The sequence below is a fragment of the Salvelinus alpinus genome, chromosome 13 (genome assembly GCF_045679555.1).
Source record: "Salvelinus alpinus chromosome 13, SLU_Salpinus.1, whole genome shotgun sequence".
NCBI lineage: Eukaryota > Metazoa > Chordata > Actinopteri > Salmoniformes > Salmonidae > Salvelinus > Salvelinus alpinus.
In genome coordinates, this window is record NC_092098.1 from 52,078,623 (window position 1) to 52,101,809 (window position 23,187).

The 23,187-nt window shown below is 41.8% G+C and overlaps 1 protein-coding gene across 1 annotated transcript; it reads right to left on the reverse strand.

Annotated features, from left to right (window-relative positions):
• Positions 1 to 3,793: 3,793 nt before the first annotated feature.
• Positions 3,794 to 23,187, reverse strand: LOC139537897 (uncharacterized). Its single transcript, XM_071339780.1, has 3 exons — positions 23,068 to 23,187; positions 14,644 to 14,748; positions 3,794 to 8,614 (listed from the first exon to the last, which is right to left on the reverse strand). Exons 2-3 carry the CDS (start codon positions 14,735 to 14,737, stop codon positions 4,920 to 4,922), a joined length of 3,789 nt encoding a protein of 1,262 aa, XP_071195881.1. The 5' UTR covers positions 14,738 to 14,748; positions 23,068 to 23,187; the 3' UTR covers positions 3,794 to 4,919.

Below are 23,187 nucleotides of genomic sequence, written 5' to 3' on the forward strand. Positions count from 1 at the left end.
TTTTCTTATGATTTTGTTTGCAGAGCATACAGGCTGGCAGCTTATCACTAGTTCACCCTACTATGGGCACAAGGGAGAATTGGACGAGGTGTACGGCGTGTCATTTCTTCCATAAAGCGAGCATACCTAGAAGCAAGTGGCATTTACATTGACTTTGAGCTGGAATAAAACCAGTTCATTTATTAAATCTAGCCTGCTGTATTATTTTCAAGACATGGGCCTAATGTCTGTGTAAAAATAATATTAGTTAGCTTGTCCACTATAATAACAGGTTCAAGTGTAACCAGAGAAACTTGCTTTGAAGATAAAACTACTTTCAACACGCACTAACCCCCTGTCCCTGTTGCTATAGTGACTTCAACTAGCTTTGGCTGCCATCTATTGGAAAGGAAAGGTAACTACACTGGGAAGCCAGAGTCAAAGGAGACTTTAATAATATATGCCATTTAGCAGATGTCTTTATCCAAAGCGAACTGGGTTACATGGTAGTGGAAACAGATCATAGAAACAGGATTACAGCTAGACATAGTAAATTACAGGGTTATTAAGGTGTTTTTACAAGTTCCATTAAAACAAGAGGATTCACATGAAAGGATTGTGATTGCAAGTCTTTGCCTCATGTATAATATCAATGCAACAGTAGCTTACCTTATAGCTTACCTTACAATCAGCAGTTGCTACATCCATTTTTGTACCTAATGATATGTAACCATTGATTATAGAAGAATGTAACTTATAAATGCCTCATTCCTACCGGAACAGAACCCAAAATATGCTTGTTTTACTCCAATATTTGTAAACAAAGGAAATGTAAACAAACACAATATAGCCTCAAAGGCCACAATCAACAGCTTGATCCACTCTATGGGAAGAAGATGTGTCGTGCTGCATAAGACAGCACAGGACTGGTTCTCTGATCCACTCTATGGGAAGAAGATGTGTCGTGCTGCATAAGACAGCACAGGACTGGTTCTCTGATCCACTCTATGGGAAGAAGATGTGTCGTGCTGCATAAGACAGCACAGGACTGGTTCTCTGATCCACTCTATGGGAAGAAGATGTGTCGTGCTGCATAAGACAGCACAGGACTGGTTCTCTGATCCACTCTATGGGAAGAAGATGTGTCGTGCTGCATAAGACAGCACAGGACTGGTTCTCTGATCCACTCTATGGGAAGAAGATGTGTCGTGCTGCATAAGACAGCACAGGACTGGTTCTCTGATCCACTCTATGGGAAGAAGATGTGTCGTGCTGCATAAGACAGCACAGGACTGGTTCTCTGATCCACTCTATGGGAAGAAGATGTGTCGTGCTGCATAAGACAGCACAGGACTGGTTCTCTGATCCACTCTATGGGACGAAGATGTGTCGTGCTGCATAAGACAGCACAGGACTGGTTCTCTGATCCACTCTATGGGAAGAAGATGTGTCGTGCTGCATAAGACAGCACAGGACTGGTTCTCTGATCCACTCTATGGGAAGAAGATGTGTCGTGCTGCATAAGACAGCACAGGACTGGTTCTCTGATCCACTCTATGGGAAGAAGATGTTTCACCCGTTTCTTTTGGTTAGAAGGTGCACATCTGTATTCCAGTCATGTGTAATCCATAGATTAGAGCCTAATTTATTTATTTCAGTTGACTGATTTCCTTATATGAACTGTAACTCAGTAAAGTCTGAAATTGTTTCATGTTGTGTTTATATTTTTGTTCAGTACATTTCTATGGCTGGTTGTGACTGTCTGTTTGCCTTTTGCAGATTTCAAAATACAATCTTGGGAAAAATGTAGTTTGGAAAACAAATGTCTACTGCTGAAAAGAGAAGACTAATCTGTATGTAGAAACAATACCAAAAAAATAAATCAATATCAACTCCCAATTTCTAGCTAACAGCAGCACTGTTTTTCAAAGTCGCTCATCTTGAGATGGACTATTGCCACAGCAAGTACATTGGCCATCACCATTTTTTTATTGTCTTCACTACTATTATACAATGTAGAAAATAGTAAAAATAAAGAAAAACCCTGGAATGAGAAGGTGTCCAAGCTTTTTACTGGTACTGTACATTTTGGATTTGTGTGCCCATGAAAACTATACTCACACCGTAACAAAAGGAAACACTAAATGTTAACTTCTTATGGCTGCAGGGGCAGTTTTGAGTAGCTTGGATGAAAGGTGCCCAAAGTAAACGGCCTGCTCCTCAGTCCTAGTTACTAATATATGCATATTATTATTAGTATTGGATAGAAAACACTCTGAAGTTTCTAAAACTGTTTGAATTATGTCTGTGAGTATAACAGAACTCATATGGCAGCCAAAAACCTGAGAAAAAATCCAAACAGGAAGTGGAAATTCTGAGGCTGGTCGAGTTTCAACCAAGATCCCATTGAAAGCACAGCGAGATATGAATGAGTATTCACTTCCTACGGCTTCCACTAGATGTCAAAAGTCTGTAGAACTTTGTCTGATGACTATACTGTGAAGGGGGGCCGAAGGAGACAGGAATGAGTCACCACTGCCATGAGGTGAACATTCTTTGACCACGCACGCTCACATGAGAGGCAGCTCCGTTCCATCGCTCATCTGAAGTCAATGTAATTCTCCGGTTGGAATGTTATTCAAGATATATTTTAACAACATTCTAAAGATTGATTCAATACATCGTTTGACATGTTTCTACTGACTGTTACGGAACTTTTGGGCATTTCGTCACGTTTTAGTGAACGCGCATTGTGACTTTGGAATTGTTTACCAAACGCGCTAACCAAAGTAACTAATTGGACATAAATAACGGACATTATCGAACAAATCAACCATTTATTGTGGACCTGGGATTCCTGGGAGTGCATTCTGATGAAGATCATCAAAGGTAAGGGAATATTTATCATGTAATTTCTGGTTTCTGTTGACTCCAACATGGCGGCTAATTTGACTATTGTTCTGAGCTCCGTCTCAGATTATTGCATGGTTTGCTTTTTCCGTAAAGTTTTTTTGAAATCTGACACAGCGGTGGCATTAAGGAGAGGTATATCTATAATTCCAGGTGTATAACTTGTATTATCATCCACATTAATGATGAGTATTTCTGTTGAAACGATGTGGCTATGCACTATCACTGGATGTTTTTGGAACTAGTGAATGTAACGCGCCAATGTAAACTCAGATTTTTTTATATAAATATGAACTTTATCAAACAAAACATACATGTATTGAGTAACATGAAGTCCTATGAGTGTCATCTGATGAAGATCATCAAAGGTTAGTGATTCATTTTATCTCTATTTGTGCTTTTTGTGACTGCTATCTTTCGCTGGAAAAATGCCTGTGCTTTTTGTGGTTTGGTGTGACCTAACATAATCGTTTGTAGTGCTTTCGCTGAAAAGCATATTTGAAATCGGACACTTTGGTGGGATTAACAACAATATTACCTTTAAAATGGTATAAGACACATGTATGTTTGAGGAATTTTAATTATGAGATTTCTGTTTTTTGAATTTGGCACCCTGCACTTTCACTGGCTGTTGTCATATCATCCCGTTACCGGGATTGCAGCCATAAGAAGTTGTTTAAGTAAGCCTAGTTACAGTTCATTTCCAAAATCGCCATACAATGAACTGTCCGAGCAAGATCCAGGATTCTTACCGGGTTCAAGTTCAATGTCTCATTTAACTGATAAATGCTCAATATATGATAGAACAACAAACACGGCCATAAATGCAAGAAATGTTGTGTTTTGTGTCACATGATATTGAACAAATTTGACAAGACACCAACAATGAGAAAGGGTTCAAGAGTTTGTTAAATTAACGTGTGAATTTTATTGAACGTTCCTTATATCAATTACTAGTTATCAACAGCTGTATCTGTAAGTTGTCCACAGCAGGAAATCCTCACTGGTACTCTATCTTATAGAAAGACCCTTAGGCGATGTCAGAGGTGTTACTGTGTTTCCCAGCGTTATACCTATCGCTGACATTGCCATTCGATGCACTGAGTCACATTAGCAGAAATCTCATGCAGCCGTTTGACCAAAGTTAATAACTATCGATTTTGGTTTTAAATATCAAGTTAAGAATATATCAGAAGCATTCGATTTTGTAATCACATACATTTTGAATTTGTGTTCCCATGAAAACTATTCACACCGTAACATAAGGAAACACTAAATGTTAAGTAAGCCTAGTTACAGTGCATTTCCAAAATCGCCATACAAACTGTCCGAGCAAGAAATGTAGTGTTTTATGTCACACGATATTGAACAAATTTGAAAAGACACCAACAATGAGAAAGGGTTAAACAGAGTTGGTTAAATTAACTCGTGAATTTTATTGAATATTCCTTATATCAATTACTAGTTATCAACAGCTGTATCTGTAAGTTAGCAGAAATCTCATGCATCCGTTTGACAAGGTTGAACATAGGAATGTGTGTTGTAATACACAGTACACCTCCATTAGGATGAGATCAATCCTTATTCTTTCATTTAATCATTTTCAATGTGTCATTATTTCTATATAGTCTACACTTTCTCCTTCTGAACTTCTAACACCGGTAGGATGGGTGTGACTTTGTGACAATGACCACAAGAACAGCCACTCGGAGACTTGATGCAGGTACACCTCTCACATTGCCTGAACAAAGACAATGATTTTCTATAGAGTTCTGATTTAATCTAGGCCCACATTTTTATTAAGATACGTCGGGGTGGACAAATTAACAATCGGCTTTACACAAGGCTAAGAGTTTTAATACAAAGCCAATGAACCACACATCTCAGTTGGCTCTACTCAGTAAACACAAACATTCCTACAACGTTGGGAAGCTTAATGTTCAAATGGAGACAACATTTTTGGTTTCCAGATAATGTTAGCAGGACAACATTCCATGACTGACTTATGTTGGAACCCCCTGCCATCCATCCTATTTTTCCTTCATGAATCTTCGCTCGTTTGGGAGTACATCTTCTCCTTTTGCAATCTTATCCAGAATCGTAAACTCTGCCTTCATTTTCTTCAACTCTACGATCCGATCCTCGAAGCCTGGCTTGCGTTCGGCCTCCTCTGTGCGAATGATTATCTCAATGTACTCCATAGCGGAGAGAGAGCTTGGTTTCAGGGCAACATCATTAAGTCTCTTGAGACAGTCAGAAGACTTCTTGATCAAATTCATCAGTGCATCCTTGATCATTTGAAACTCATCCTCAAGCTTCTCCAGCATCTTCTTGGTTTCCATAGACTTGTCAAACGCCTTCATGAAGTTGTCCTTCATTCCTTGAACAGTCTTTTTCTCAGTCTTTGTTTCATATGTCAACAAGACGTGTTCCCTGTCGTGGTCAGTGGAAGAGCATTTTCCTGGACATATGGTACAGTTGCCATCATCATCCATCACGGCACAACTTTTGATGTCATCCTCATTTGGGAGTAAGCAGCAGGTGTGACATGTAAAATTGCATACCTTGCAGTTTGTTGCAAAGTCTTGGGATAATTTGCTTCTCTTCACCTGTAGCACATTTACCTCAGTCTCAAAATTTTTGTTCTGTTTCATGTTCTCGTCCTCGTTCTCCAGACACTGTTTGAAGCTTTTGATCTCACTTAGCTTTGACAGTCCTGCTGTGATCTGAGGGGTCAGGCATGTCATGGTCTTCTCCAGAAGCTCACGTTCTTCCAGAACTTCCTTTGTCAGGGTCAGATCTTTACTCTCAATGCTTTCCAGTGCTTGGAAAAATTTCTTCATCTCCTTGAATGTTGACCTCCATTGCTCTGGACACTGGGCCTTATGATCCTCATCAGTATCATCCTCTTCAGAGCTGCTCTCCGTCTCCTTTGAGAACAGAAATGAACTGTTGAATTTGAAATGGGTTGGTAGCCCCTTCTTGTCTTTCTTACAGGGCAGATTTGCAGCTTTGATGGCCTCTAGCACCGGTATGTTCTTCCCATCAACAAATGTCACAAGCATCAGGATGTTTTCAGCAACATCCTTTCCAAAGATGGACAGGATGGAATCAAAGATGTATCTCTGGGAAGGACTGAGACGAACAAGTGTTGCCTGCAATACAAAGCAGACTGCATCAATGTGATTAATCCCTAAAGGGTTACACAAGAAATCCTTCATCTTTTGGGTGACCAATTTATCATTAGCCATTCCTCTGGTGTCTCCAAACCCTGGTGTGTCAATGATGGTCAGAGAATAAGGAATCTGAAAGCCTGGCTGGTTGTAAAGCTCGTATGATGTCACAACCACAGTCTGGCTCTCAGCCTGTGACCTATTGGTCACCTCATGGATGAGCTTAAAGCGGTAACTGTCTTCCCACTTTACCCCAAGAATGTAGTTTATCATGACATTGACCAGAGTTGTTTTTCCTCCACCTGTGGCCCCCAGAAGCAATATCACCTTGTTATTCCCTTGCTCAACTTTCTTCCCAAATCTGTACTGGTCAAAACTGTCACTTACAACCAACTTCTGTTCCAAATTCAGCCAGTGGATTGAGGGGTTTCCCTTTTCCACCTTCTGGGATTTTTTGAGGAATTCCTCACTTTTTGTTATGGTTGATTTGCTCGTCTTCGGTCGGGCATCAGAGACCCCAAGGGTAGTCAGCACAGTCTCAGGACTGGGTAGACTATTCCCTGCTTCGCCACAGTTAGCAGCGACTCTGATGCTGTATGCAGTGTCAGCCTCTAGTCCTTCCAGTGTACCCTCTCTAGTGGTGGTTTTGATGGTGTGCCACATCTGATTGTCTATAGCCTTTACACTCTTTCTGTATTCAACCACATAACCAATGACTTCAACATCATCTCCCACCATGGTAGGAATGTCCCAGTTCACTCTGATACTTCCCGATTCTATCCTCTTCTCTGTGGGTGGTCCAGGGGGGCTACATGGGCGGGTCCTGAAGTATTCTGTCCAGTCACTGGAGAGGCTCACACCAGGTCTACACACTGCCTTGCAGCTAAAGCGGTACTTTTTGTAAGGGTCCAAACGACTGATGGTGACCTGGTTAGTTGTAGCATCCGATTTGACCTCAATCCACTCAGAGTCAGCCTGCTCAGCCTGGTACAAAACCTGGTACGACTCCACAGAGGTTAAACCAAGGTTGGGAGGGTTGACTTGCAAGTGGACACAGTCATGCTCCAGACTCTTGATGGTTGGAACACCTGGCTTTGATGGCAGCTCAAACTGTGGACTCAAAAGTGTCCCTCTTTCATAGACATGGATGGAGGACGCAGTGAGGAGTTTGTTTGGAATTGATGCAATGCAGAATGCAATATTTTCTTTGCCTTCGTTTGACTTTTTGAAGTCTAGGAACAGATTTATGGTTTGCCTGCTTAGGGTCGTTACCTCCCCTGAGCGAAACCACTTTTCTGCTGCAGTCTTCCCGGCTGCGTTGGGGTTGTAAGGTATCAGTGAAAAATCACTCTTAGATTCTTCCAGCAAGTAGTTCTCCAAGACTACCACATACTCTTCTTTCTCGTTCAAATAGGAAAATGCAAAACACACAACATAATCATTAGCTTGACCAAGCACTTTTCCATCCAATTCACTGCTTGAGTACACAACTTCTACCTCTTCCATTATGACAAGGTAAGAGCGGACAACATTCATCTCTCTCTGTCTGTCGTCCAGGTACGTGATCATGAGGTCATTCTGGAATGGAGAACGTTCTTTGCTGTTCAGCATTTCAATCAGCACTTCCTCCTCCATTCCTCCTCCTCTTATGTTGGGAAGAACCTTGCAGAGACCTTTCTGGAACACCAGCTTGTACTCTGAGCACAAGTCCCTGAACTTGTTGAGCTTGGCTTTGAGTTCAGGGAACTTGATAGCCTTGTCTTCCTTCATCATGTCCTGGCATTGTAGATCAGTATTGTCCAGTCCGTCCAAGAGTCGCTGTGCTCGACGCACCAGGCTAACACTGATCTGCCTGACTAGCTGGGCAGCTGCAGAGTCCAGTTTCTTAAGAGGGTAGAGCCAGACGGTCATGGGCACAGCATGTTCTCCGTTCTCCCCTAGTCGACTTGGCAGGCCAGCATACACCTTGATGGCATCTTCAAATGTGACAGGGTTGTTTTCTAGTGCAAAATCACCATGGAAAGTGCAGTCGAATTTATTGGCCTGTCTCTTCTCTTCCTCACTCATCTTCAAATTTCCCTTCCCTTCTATTGACATTTGAGGGATCTTTTTTATTGTGACCTGCAGGTTTCCCTGGATGTCCTGGTGGTTTTCTCCTGTAGAAACCTCTTGGTCAAAAACGAAAAAGGCCTGTGCTCCGTAGAGCAGGGCAGTCACCACATGGGTTGCAGAGCCCTCTTGTAAGACATTACAGTGTTTCACATTTCCTGCCCCCAGGTGGTCCATGGTCAACTGCTTGAAGCGAGTGGTGGTACGGTACTGCAGAGAAACCCTAGACTGACGCTTTGAGGTCTTTTTGTCATGTAGGAATTCAGCAGAACCCTTCACACTGACTAAGCCACCAAGAAAACTGGCCTCAAGAGATGCAGACACATTCAAAGCTTCTGACTTGGCTTCACTTGAGTCTGAAGCAATGATTTTGAAGTCAGTGTTTGGTTGTGGACGGACATTGATGTGTTTCTGCAGCATCTCAGAATCCCAGAGAGTGATACCTGCAGTTTAAAGAGAATGACCAAATAACGTTATTGTGAAAATAATACTCCAACGTGTACATGTGTAAATATTTCTATACGTAAACATGGTTTCATTCAAATAACTAATTAAAGGTAAATATTTAACTCAAAGTAAATATTCTAGGTGTCAACCTAGAACCTCTCAACCTCTGAAAAGGCTTCAGTAGGTGTGTGAATGTATGTGTGTGTGTTTGCATGTGTTCATGGTAGAGTAATGGTAGAGTACGCAGTAAAGCAAGTACTTCCAAGATGGCGTAGCAGTCGGACGTGTGTTTGTCTTGTCCCGTCTTGTCCCGCGTAAATAGTCCTCGTTTTTTTTTTTTCGTATGCATTTCGTATATATTTTAATTTCACTTTCCATTTAGGAACTGAATATACATTCCGCCTCACCCAATGTGGTACGGATCTGCTATTTCTTTTATACTTTAGAACCGTAACCCCAATCAGAAGCTAGCCAGATAACTAGCTACTAGCTAGTAGTCAGTTAGCCACTGCTGCGGTCTTCACCCTTAACTCGGACACCAGCCAGCTTCAGCTCGGGCCAATACCTGCCAGTCTGCAAGCGCGATATCAACCCAGAGCATATAGGACTGATTTTTCACTACCACATCACCAGATTTTTTTTTCTACTTCATCACCGGATTTCAGCCGCAGGCTCTGGACATCTGCACCTTGATTTCGCAGCTAGCTAGCTGCAAACCGTGTGACTATTGGCTTACGTCGATCCCGGAGCAAACGTAATTTATTCCGGAGCCAGCCAGCTGAGGAGTTCCATCAGCCATTCCTGGGCTACAGTCACCTATCCGGACCCGTTTTTTTGTTGTTGTTGCTGCAGATACGGAGCCCCACCGGGCCTTCACGACTGACTGGTGGCGTTATCTGCCCGAGGGAGTTATCCAACTGGCACCCCCGTCCCGACGTTACCTGAACGCTCATCTGGGGCCCGCTAATCGTTAGCTGTCTTATCGGCTGCTATCTGAATAAGTATATCGGACAATTATTATTATTATTATTATTATTTATTTATTTTATTTTTTCTTGGGTCACTATATCTATTTTGCCAATTTGGATTGATCCCCTCTACCACACGGAACCCCACTAACCTACCGACGGAAACGCTATCTTGATATGCTATCTTGCTATGCTATCTTGCTACCGATAGCCATCTACCCGGCCTGCTGTCTGGATCGCCGTGACCCCAACCAACCTCTACTCACTGGACCCTTATTGATCACTCGATTAAGCATGCCTCTCCTTAATGTAAATATGCCTTGTCCATTGTTGTTCTGGTTAGTGTTTATTGGCTTATTTCACTGTAGAACCTCTAGCCCTGCTCACTATACCATATCCAACCTCTCAGTTCCACCACCCACATATGCGATGACATCACCTGGTTTCAATGATGTTTCTAGAGACAATATCTCTCTCATCATCACTCAATACCTAGGTTTACCTCCACTGTATTCACATCCTACCATACCTTTGTCTGTACATTATTCCTTTAAGCTATTTTATCGCCCCCAGAAACTTCCTTTTACTCTCTGCTCTAGAAGTCCTAGACGACCAATTCTCATAGCTTTTAGCCGTACCCTTATCCTACTCCTCCTCTGTTCCTCTGGTGATGTAGAGGTGAATCCAGGCCCTGCAGTACCTAGCTCCACTCCTATTCCCCAGGCGCTCTCTTTTGATGACTTCTGTAACCGTAATAGCCTTGGCTTCATGCATGTTAACATTAGAAGCCTCCTCCCTAAGTTTGTTTTGTTCACTGCTTTAGCACACTCTGCCAACCCTGATGTTTTAGCCGTGTCTGAATCCTGGCTTAGAAAGACCACCAAAAATTCTGACATTTTCATCCCCAACTACAAGATTTTCAGACAAGATAGAACGGCCAAAGTGGGCGGTGTTGCAATCTACTGCAAAGATTGCCTGCAGAGTTCTGTTTTACTATCCAGGTCTGTTCCCAAACAATTTGAACTTCTACTTTTAAAAATCCACCTCTCTAAAAACAAGTCTCTCACCGTTGCCGCCTGCTATAGACCACCCTCTGCCCCCAGCTGTGCTCTGGACACTATATGTGAACTGATTGCCCCCCATCTATCTTCAGAGCTCGTGCTGCTAGGCGACCTAAATTTGAACATGCTCAACACCCCAGCCACCCTACAATCTAAGCTTGATGCCCTCAATCTCACACAAATTATCAATGAACGTACCAGGTACCACCCCAATTCCGTAAACACGGGTACCCTCATAGATATCATCCTAACAAACTTGCCCTCCAAATACACCTCTGCTGTTTTCAACCAAGATCTCAGCGATCACTGCCTCATTGCCTGCATCCGTAATGGGTCAGCGGTCAAACGACCTCCACTCATCACTGTCAAACGCTCCCTGAAACACTTCAGCGAGCAGGCCTTTCTAATCGACCTGGCCGAGGTATCCTGGAAGGATATTGATCTCATCCCGTCAGTAGAGGATGCCTGGTCATTTTTTAAAAATGCCTTCCTCACCATCTTGAATAAGCATGCCCCTTTCAAGAAATTTAGAACCAGGAACAGATATAGCCCTTGGTTCTCTCCTGACCTGACTGCCCTTAACCAACAGAAAAACATCCTATGGCGTTCTCCATTAGCATCGAACAGCCCCCGTGATATGCAACTTTTCAGGGAAGCCAGAAACCAATATACACAGGCAGTTAGAAAAGCCAAGGCTAGCTTTTTCAAGCAGAAATTTGCTTCCTGCAACACAAATTCAAAAAAGTTCTGGGACACTGTAAAGTCCATGGAGAATAAGAACACCTCCTCCCAGCTTCCAACTGCTCTGAAGATAGGAAACACTGTCACCACCGACAAATCCACTATAATTGAGAATTTCAATAAGCATTTTTCTACGGCTGGCCATGCTTTCCACCTGGCTACCCCTACCCCGGACAACAGCACTGCCCTCCCCTCTGCTACTCGCCCAAGCCTTCCCCATTTCTCTTTCTCCCAAATACAGTCAGCTGATGTTCTAAAAGAGATGCAAAATCTGGACCCTTACAAATCAGCCGGGCTAGATAATCTGGACCCTTTCTTTCTGAAACTATCTGCTGAAATTGTTGCCACCCCTATTCCCAGCCTCTTCAACCTCTCTTTCGTGTCGTCTGAGATTCCCAAAGATTGGAAAGCAGCTGCGGTTATCCCCCTCTTCAAAGGGGGGGACACTCTTGACCCTAACAGCTACAGACCTATATCTATCCTACCCTGCCTTTCTAAGGTCTTCGAAAGCCAAGTCAACAAACAGATTACCGACCATTTCGAATCCCACCATACCTTCTCCGCTATGCAATCTGGTTTCAGAGCTGGTCATGGGTGCACCTCAGCCACGCTCAAGGTCATAAACGATATCTTAACCGCCATCGATAGGAAACAATACTGTGCAGCCGTATTCATTGACCTGGCCAAGGCTTTTGACTCTGTCAATCACCACATCCTCATCGGCAGACTCGACAGCCTTGGTTTCTCTAATGATTGCCTCGCCTGGTTCACCAACTACTTCTCTGATCGAGTTCAGTGTGTCAAATCGGAGGGTCTGTTGTCCGGGCCTCTGGCAGTCTCTATGGGGGTGCCACAGGGTTCAATTCTTGGACCGACTCTCTTCTCTGTATACATCAATGATGTCGCTCTTGCTGCTGGTGATTCTCTGATCCACCTCTACGCAGACGACACTATTCTGTATACTTCTGGCCCTTCTTTTGACACTGTGTTAACAACCCTCCAGGCGAGCTTCAATGCCATACAACTCTCCTTCCGTGGCCTCCAATTGCTCTTAAAATACAAGTAAAACTAAATGCATGCTCTTCAACCGATCGCTGCCTGCACCTGCCCGCCTGTCCAACATCACTACTCTGGACGGCTCTGACTTAGAATATGTGGACAACTACAAATACCTAGGTGTCTGGTTAGACTGTAAACTCTCCTTCCAGACTCACATCAAACATCTCCAATCCAAAGTTAAATCTAGAATTGGCTTCCTATTCCGCAACAAAGCATCCTTTACTCATGCTGCCAAACATACCCTTGTAAAACTGACCATCCTACCAATCCTCGACTTCGGTGATGTCATTTACAAAATAGCCTCCAAAACCCTACTCAATAAATTGGATGCAGTCTATCACAGTGCCATCCGTTTTGTCACCAAAGCCCCATATACTACCCACCACTGCGACCTGTACACTCTCGTTGGCTGGCCCTCGCTCCATACTCGTCGCCAAACCCACTGGTTCCAGGTCATCTACAAGACCCTGCTAGGTAAAGTCCCCCCTTATCTCAGCTCGCTGGTCACCATAGCAGCACCTACCTGTAGCACGCGCTCCAGCAGGTATATCTCTCTAGTCACCCCCAAAACCAATTCTTCCTTTGGACGCCTCTCCTTCCAGTTCTCTGCTGCCAATGACTGGAACGAACTACAAAAATCTCTGAAACTGGAAACACTTATCTCCCTCACTAGCTTTAAGCACCAGCTGTCAGAGCAGCTCATAGATTACTGCACCTGTACATAGCCCATCTATAATTTAGCCCAAACAACTACCTCTTTACCTACTGTATTTATTTATTTATTTTGCTCATTTGCACCCCATTATTTCTGTCTCTACTTTGCGCTTTCTTCCACTGCAAACCAACCATTCCAGTGTTTTTAGTTTTTATTTTACTTGCTGTGTTGTATTTACTTCGCCACCATGGCCTTTTTTTATATTTTTATTTATTTATACATATATTTGTTTGCCTTCACCTCCCTTATCTCACCTCACTTGCTCACATTGTATATAGACTTATTTTTTCACTGTATTATTGACTATATGTTTGTTTTACTCCATGTGTAACTATGTGTTGTTGTATGTGTCGAACTGCTTTGCTTTATCTTGGCCAGGTCGCAATTGTAAATGAGAACGTGTTCTCAATTTGCCTACCTGGTTAAATAAAGGTTAAATAAATAAATAAAATAAAAAACCCATAGTTAGAAAACCTACACTTCCTACACTCAGAAGTAAAGAGTGCTCTCTGTAGCACCATTTGAACCAGTCTGGAAATAGGTTCTATCTGGAGCTTCTTTCAGGTCAAATAGAACCTTTGTTCCAAATAAAGGTGCTATTTGGAACCAGAAAGAGTTCCATTATAAAAAAAATAGTACCATCTTTGACAGCGTTACTACTAGATGAACAACTTGCATGCCATCACTCTTTCGTACCAAGTGTGTCCTGAAACTTTTCTTACTCTGTGGTGACCATAGAGATGTACCAGAACGCTAATCTCTCTCTGCAATGGCTGCTTCTGTGACAGCATCATAGAGGACTTTAGTGCCCAAAAGCCTGTTTTAGCATGGGCAGCGCCATTCAGGACTTTCACCATTTGAAGTAGTCAACTGGGAGATACTTCTTTTGGGTTAAGGAAGGATTACATAATTCAATCTTGGTCGTCAAGATGGATCAGACAGATTATAAATCCCTGCCACCTTGTGAGGTTAGCTGTTATCTGTTATGTTATCTGATGGGACCAGCTGCAATTTAGCATTATGTCACGTGCAAGTAAATCAACTATTTTAATTAGCTGAGATGCATTTTGAGCTGGAGAAACTGTTTAAATGTAAATGGTTGCTTGCGTTCACAATTATGGCCCCAATGTCTTCTACTTCTATGAGTGTATTAGCAGTTTGTAAATAAACTGAAAAGGTGCAGACCACCACCTACTGTGTGGAGTGTGTATAGTCTGAACAGGTATAAAGCCAAGGTTGGTGATTTGCTGACATCTGCAGTTATGGAACATTTGCTCGGGAGTGCAATTCATTGGCTGACCCCTCCTGCCGATTCTTCCTAAATCCATAGTAACTACTTTAAAATGGTGAAAGCCCTCAACGGTGTTCCCCCTGCTAGAACAGTGTGCCCTCTATCCAACTCAATGGTGGAAACACTGTCAATGAATTTAAGATGATGCATATTGATTACCTCCAAACCAAAGAGGAATAGTTTCCTGTACCTGGGATGAGGACATCTCTACGACAGTCATACAGCATCCCCAGCTGGAAGGGTCGGCCCAGAGCGGCTAGCTCGATGGTATCTGAGTCAGACATGACTCAGTGTTCTGAAAACATATCAGTACTGGGGTTACTTCAGCAGCCACGGTATTAGAACATTTCAACAGATAATTTGGCCGTGAAAAACATAAAATCGTTGTTTTTTTGCTCATTGCCCAGGCAATTTTCTGTGTAAAATATCACTGATACAGTATGTTATGCAAACATTTGCAATGAGATTTAAGAGTTGACTTAAGTAATGCACCAATTGTAAAAAAAAAAAAAACGAGAAATTACAATTGTGAGTAGAAAATACAGAGGTTTCTCTACACTCTGGATTTGTTGTTCAGCAAAACAGCAGCCTCACCTTAGCTTTTTGATGAGGCTGGAAACACTCAAATTCATAGACAGCTCTTGGACTGAGTCCATGATATTCACAGGACCGTTTTAAACATGTATTTAAAAGCTTTATATATTTATGTTCAAGCCGCTTGTAAATAATGGAGAAATAAAACCGTACATCATCGTCTAAATAGAAGATCTCAAATTATACAACTACAAGCCACACTAAAACATCACACTAACATGGGGCGTTTCTAGGATTTGAAGGCATTCAGCAGCTAAATGCATGAACTTGCTGCACTTTGAAATGACCATTGAGAGATCAGATATTTCAGGTAACTTGCACCTTAGACAAAGTAGCTAAATTAATAAAAAGAGTAAAAATGTAATTTGAAATTTCACCAATTTAATAATGGGCAGTTCTTTAAAAAATAGTTACATAGCCTATATGGAAGTAACAGACATGAGCCAAGCATGTTAACCTGTTTCTATAATTGAAATATATGTTAAGACCCGATTCATTTGGTCAGTTCTACCACAACATTGCTCATTTAAAAAAGGGTTAAATATGTTGAAGTTCAGGTTCATCCCACAGGGGGCACTGTGTCACTGTCTACAGAAATGAAACCCATCAAATACACTCGCCGAAAATAAACGCTTTTCCTAATATTAACATCCTTAGTTTGCCCAATCACTAAATATACTGTTAAATAAAAGACTGACATCCAATACCTTTAGGATACTGAACGCTAGCTTATTAGCATTAGCAACGCTAGCTTATTAGCATTAACCTACCCTTATGCTGGTGGGGACTAGTTAGCTACCACCAACCCTGCAGCTAACTCTGCTGCTGCACTGCCTTTTCTGACTGTTCTACCCTCTCCACCTCATTCACTACTCAACCTGCTCGCTTTTTGACTCTCTTTCAGAAGAAATTCTGAACAGCCACATTTGCTGTGTTATGTTGAAACATTTTACTGAGTGATGGGATTAACTAACCGGTGCTGTAGGGGTGGGGACAAAGGATGGGAGCGGTCCACTGTTGTTAAATCTCTACCAAATCACTGCAGACTGAGTCCCACCAGGGGCTTCTTGCTACTGCCATGCAGATATATTGGATAGTTTATTTTAGTCATTAAAATGTGCATAGCGCAACTGATGTGTGGTTGTGGAAACTCATACCAGACTGAAATGTAAATACTACAATCAGAAGGGTCGGGGCTGGACCATTAATATCCAGGGCTGAAGCCCCAGAAGTCCAGACCTAATGAACCCACTGGCTAACATACTGGGTATGGATTCATGTTTATAGAAAACATGCCTTGCATTGAATGCTGCCTATAAGAGAGTTGAATGTAAATACTGACTGTAAATAAATCCTGAATAAACTGTTTGAAAAAGCATTTAGCGACAGCAGCCAGGTAAACATAACCAAAGATTACTAACAGGGTTATTAAACCACTAAGTCATTTGTGTGAACTATCCCTTTAAGCACATCATTTGGGGAACATAAAACAGGCAGTGCAATTGTGGATATTAAAAGTTTACAATGATTTTGTGCTTTGTCCAATAATACATTTTGTGTATAAATTAAACGTTTTATGCCTGTCTCTTAATATTTGCATACATTTTTCTGATCTCCTTTTTACATTTTCTTTTTCCTGCTTCACTCATCCTTTCATCTTTCTCTCGCTGTCTATTGTGGTCCATTAATTTCAGTATTTTCTTCTCCAGTTGCTGCCTACGTTTTTCTTCCATCTTTAGTTCTGTTTCCATTCTCACGTTCTTAGCAAGGAGCTACCCGTCCTCCTCTTCAGTCCTCTTTTCCTTCTCCATGTTCTGTTTATCAGTTCTGTCTTGATCGCGGTCTCTCTCTGCCTTATCCACTCGTTATTTAAATTATTTTATTCCTCCACCCATTCTCTTGTTGATCTTGTAGGTCTGACTTTCTTAGAGATTAGATATGAAAATACCCCAAAACAGACAGTGAATGCTACAGTAATATTGTACCGTTTCCTGAAATAAATGTGCCTGCTTCACAATTTGTTTTTGACAAATGTGTGTTCTTAAGCTCAGTAGAAGCTATTAAGGTATTTGTGATCAAAAACACATCTCAACTCTGACCCATCAGCATGACTTAACAGGATGGTCAAACAAGGCTAACTTTTTCATGTTACTTTAATAACTTAATACAATATAATTGCCACCAGCCTCAGTTTCTAATCTAGAAACCCTGAATAAAAATGTGTAAATAATTTGTTCATAGTTGACTTGCCTAGTTAGTGTCAATGCAATAGAAAATATTGGTTTGTGAAAATCTATTTTCTCATCTGTCTGTTCAAGTGAAATGGTGCTGGCAGTGTAAAGTAGTAGTCATGCTTTCTTCCTCTGAATCTCTTTCCATGTTGGTGAAGGTGTAATACAACATGATTGAGTTCAAGTGATTTAAATGTCCCAATAATTATTCAGTACCGTCAAGCTACTTAGGCTTCAGTAAATTACCGCATAAAGCTTACTTCATCATTTTATGTTTAATTATTTTTACTGCATCAGGGATAGTATACAGATGTTCCGGCTTTACAGCCTTCTTCAGTGTGTAGATACAAGTTTATTTTAATTCAAAACATTTGTAAAGTAACAGCAGCGGGTGCTTCTAGTCAGCGTTGCTGCTCATCTGCCCTTCTGGGATGTGGCTTTTCTGGTCTACCTGTATACAATTACAGAATTATAGGTTTTGCGGAGCGGAGCGGGCACCTCACATCAATTCATGAGATGTGAGCCCACCACAAAGGACGTCAGTCAAAGCCATGCATACTGTACATTTGTTGGCCCAACTCAAACTAACTCAAAATGCAAAGTCTGATATGAACAGCGTTCTTGTATAACAGGGCAGCCCAGCCTCACATTCAATTCGCGCATATATGTACAAAATGTATTTCAGCAGATTTAGTGCGTTTTTGTGCATTTTTGGGGTGGTTCAATTCGTTTGAAAATACACGAATTTCTGTGCTACTTAATTCGTGCGAAAAGACACGAATTTAACCAGTAGGCGACACACAAGCCGTTGCAACAACCATAGACGCGATCGCCTGTATTTATTTATTTTACGTTATGAATATATAGATATTTTGTCTTTTTTTAACCATATAACCATAAGAGGTTATATATATATATTGTCTTTTTTTAATCCCTATTAAAACATTGTGGTTTTATGCCTATATGTACTGTTTTCGATTTTTCTGAACAGACTTTTCAGTATAGAACGAATGTAAGCAATGCATGATGGTTAATGGTGTTTTATTCGGTTGTAGTTCCATGTATTTCTTAAAAAATAAACGTGTAAACCATTTTTATTGACCAGAATGTAACTGAAAATACAATGGCAGCCTTGCCATTGTCCATCAATAACAAAACTTTTTTTTTCGTATAACATTTGGGGAAACGTATGCAGTCATTGTAGTCTTACATTTTATTGGCCAACCAAAATTACCAAAACGTTAACCCGTAATAAGGCTAGGGTGGCTGAGTGTAAATACATGGCTCTGAGTGTAAGCACCTTTTCACTAGAAACGTTCTTGTGTTCAAATTACCATCAGTGCGAAATAGCTAGAAAGCTTTCGTATTTCCACTTGGCTGCACCTACGGTTACGATAACGATAAATCAAGTGCAATACCTGCGTCGACCTGTGTCGAGCAGCAAAACACCGGAAAGCTTCTAGCCTACCGGAAAGTTACAAGAAGAACAAGAATAGGTACCTCATCCGGTCATGTGACACTCTGGATGCCCCCTAAAAGCAATTTCAACCGTTTTGAAAAATGACGCCTGGTAACCCAAAAAATACCAGGTGCACGAAAAGTTTGGACTTAGAATATTTTTTGAAAACCTCCATAAATCACTCAGGCCAGCACCCATTGATTTGGGGCGGTAGTATAGCGCTCCCAGAGCGGGTATGGAAGTCTGGATCCCCCCTAAAAGCATTTAAGGCTCTGTGTGTCTTTAAGCACCATACTTTTTCACTCCATCCTTGGTGTGTGTGTGTGTGTGTGTGTGTGTGTGTGTGTGTGTGTGTGTGTGTGAGCTTTTCTTTGACATCTGTTTAGAGAAATTACTGATTTACAGTTCATGAGGGTTGACTGATTCACACATTTAAAGTTTTGGAAAGATCTGACTTTTTTACCTTCGAAACAGCACCTATGACCCCATTTTAAGGCACTTCCGGTTGGCACAGGAAGCTATAAGTAAATACATATCCTGATCGGGGTATGCTTTTACAGAATCCTGAGTTTTAAGTCTATACGTTAAGAACTGACTGATTTACACAGGGTTGAATGCACTATATATCACAAACTGCTGGTTGGGTATGGCAAAACACTTTTAGGGTGATTTTATCACTTCCGGTTGCTCCAGGAAGCTTAGAATCAACACAGGTAGACCTCATAGTGGCTTGATGGATTGTCATTGAAGACAGGTTCATAAGACATTCATAACCCACATAGGCTTCAGGTTGAATTTAGGGGTGCAGGCAATGTGTTCCTATGGGGTGAGATGTCATTGTAAACTGTTTGATGTAAACACCTTCTTTTAACTGTTAAGGGTTAATGCCACACGGTCAATGTTAGGCTTGCACAGATCGGGAGGACCTTAGGAACGTTCCTGAGGTCAGATTGTGCTTCTAACCTTAACGGTTCTCTCTCTGTCTCCCAAAATCAAAAAAATATGAAATTGAGGTCAAAGGGTCATTTGGGTCCTTCTTCTTGTCCCTGTCGCTGCACTCAGACCGAGCGAGCTACGGTCAAGCGGGGCATCTCGTTGAACTCGGCACGGCCTGGAGATAATGGCAATGCCATTGCAGGCTTTGTGTGTCTTTAAGCACCGTACTTTTTCACTCCATCCTTTTATCCCCTTTTCTTTGTGGTATCCAATCGCTAGTAATTACTATCTTGTCTCATCGCTACAACTCCCGTATGGGCTCAGGAGAGACGAAGGTCGAAAGCCACGCGTCCTCCGAAGCACAACCCAACCAAGCCGCACTGCTTCTTAACACAGCGCGCCTCCAACCCGGAAGCCAGCCGCACCAATGTGTCGGAGGAAACACCGTGCACCTGGCCCCCTTGGCTAGCGCGCACTGCCCCCGGCCCGCCACAGGAGTCGCTGGAGCGCGATGAGACAAGGATATCCCTACCGGCCAAACCCTCCCTAACCCGGACGACGCTAGGCCAATTGTGCGTCGCCCCACGGACAATTGGCCTAGCCTCCCGGTCGCGGCCGGCTGCGGCAGAGCCTGGGCGCGAACCCAGAGACTCTGGTGGCGCAGCTAGCACTGCATTTTATTTCATAAAATCACAGAATTCTGGCAGAGCTTCGAGACCCACTTAAAAAATGTTCGTCTGAACACACTGCAACTGGATCTGTAATTTCTTTTTTTTTTACTCCTTTTTGTGAACATTACCAATTTGTCAATGTACGATTTCTCTTAAATTAAGATAGATAAATGGCTGGTTCTTTTTTTCCTGACACCGTATGCTTATGTACTTTGACGTGAAGCGGTCAAATTAGCACCCTACTTTGCGTTTTTGACCTTTAATCCCAGAAAAATGGCCATAACTCAAAAAGCGTTGAGGCCTCGATGCCATCTTGTTCGGGGCAAACTGTCCATTACGTCTTCAAAATATTTTCAGTTTAGGAGAAAAGGCCACATGCATTTGCAATGTGCTTGTGCATTTGCAATATTATTTATTTTCCCTCTGGTGGGAATTTCCGAGACTGCGGAAAAATGACCAAAAATTATTATTTTTATAAAACGGAAACCTAACGTCCGAGAGATTTCGTTTGATGACTGCCTGAAAGATCTCTCCACCGCGCACGGCCCTACGCCGTCCGCGAATTTTAGAAACGTTGCAGGACGTTTAGTAAGGGACCGTACATTTGCAAAGTGGCGTTTCTCACTAACCATATGGCGAGTGCTAAAATGTTCCCTTAAGGTATGGAAAGGCCTTGGAAAGGCCATAAGTGTAAGCCAACATAATTCATTATTTTACATTAACATGTAATACATGCATTATGAAGAAATTGTGTAATTTAGGCTCCACGAAATATGAAATGGGTTATGAAGAAAATCGTGTATGGTTGCCTACATGACAAAAAGGCGTTCTGATTACAAGTGCACCAGTATCCAAAGTATTAAGAGAAATCAAGCACAGAAAACAGCATTGGCATTAATAAAACAATATTTCCCACGAATTAAGCCGCACGTAAATGTGCGTCTTTTCTCAAAAATTCTGTTCAGCAAGTCTAAAACAGTACATATAGGCATACAACGACACATTTTAAAACATGGTTAAACAAATACAACATTTCTGTATATTCATGACGTTGAATTAGCCATTAAGAAGAACAAAAATGAAATACAAATTATCGCGTCTATATGGTTGTTGCAAAGGCTTGTGTTGCAAAGGCTACTGGTTAAATTTGTGTCTTTTCTCACGAATTAAGCCAGACGAAAACGCACAAAAACGCACGAAATCTGCTGAAATACAATTTGTACATATATGCGCGAATTGAATGTGAGACTGTGTTGAACAGGGAGGACTTGCTTTGCGTCGGGATCGAACAAGTTCATCCACCACGTAGAGGTGACTCACAACAAATTACTCCAAAGAGAAGCCATGTGGCTATATAAATTACATTCTGTATCTCCACACGGTTTAAACGAAGAATTAGATTTCACCTCCTTCCTATGAGCCACATTTAGACTGTTATACAAGAACACTGTCCATATCAGATTTTGCATATCGTTTATGAGTTTTCCCCACATATGTATGAATGGCTTTGCCTGATGTCCTTTGTGGTGGGTCATCTCATGTATTGTTATGATGCATTTAGCGGACACCTTGGGTCGATTGATTTGAGTTGACCTTCGTGCCCCCTCCCATACCCTATTATTCTGTATTTATTTTGGCTCATTTGAATACACGTAGACCAGAAAAGCCACATCCCAGAAGGGCAGATAAGCGGCAACCCTGATTAGAAGCACCTGCTGCTCATCTATGAGCTGCTCATCTCACTATGTGTTGTTGTATGTGTCGAACTGCTTTGCTTTATCTTGGCCAGGTCGCAATTGTAAATGAGAACGTGTTCTCAATTTGCCTACCTGGTTAAATAAAGGTTAAATAAATAAATAAAATAAATCTGTTTCTTTACAGATGTTGTACCTACACACTGAAGGCTGTAAAGCCGACACATCTGCGTGCGCTATCCCTGATGCAGTGAAAATGATTAAAAACACCGAAAAATGATGAAAGCTTTATGCAACAACTAGAGTGCCAACCCATTACACCAGCGAGTTTTACGCACCAGCCAAGCCTCTGGGAGAGCGATGGTTCTCTTTTGTTCAATAAAGCATCCACATTATTACAGCTATAGTCCGGGGTTGGTACATATATATACACATTTAAATTAATGACACAGTATAAGCAGCAATATGAAGAATAAAACTTATGAATACGTCATGAGCTTTAGTACGGTTGTTTATTTTGGGTTCCAATGGGAAAAAGACACGTATTTTACGCCATTGTTGTAACGGTAAAAAAAAGCTATGTATAGGTTCAAAAGATGGTTAAAACTATAATGCAGATGCCATGGACTGTCAGTCCTGGCACCTAGAGCACTTTAGAATTCGAGAGGGGTTACATTTCCCTAGTCAAATCCCTGAGCTGTGGACCCCAATAAGTGGAGGAACGGACAATGTTATTTCTCAAAGATCAATTAAAGCTAGAATCTACATTTGGTGAAACAGCGCCAGCGCCTTTGATATTGTTTTAGTGATGAAACGGAGGAGAGGAGCGACCAGCAGTGGGAATATTTTATTAAATTGTGTCAGATGGAAGAAAGGTGTTCTTCCTTTGAAGTAACTTCTTCTTTGTTGTAATATCCCAAACGGACGTGCCAGTTTCACCAAATGCGGATGGAAGCTTTAATGATTGGACAGTAAAGGTTTTGCTAACCAACAATTTAGGTCTAGTTGAAATAAGGGATAGTAGCCTACCTTGAGTCAACGAAGCTTTCCGATGGATGTCAACAAAACAGAAATCCCAAGTAGATGTTCAGAATAGAAGCCAAATACAGCACATACTTCAGAATGTATGGGATGTTTCTCTACCCAGAT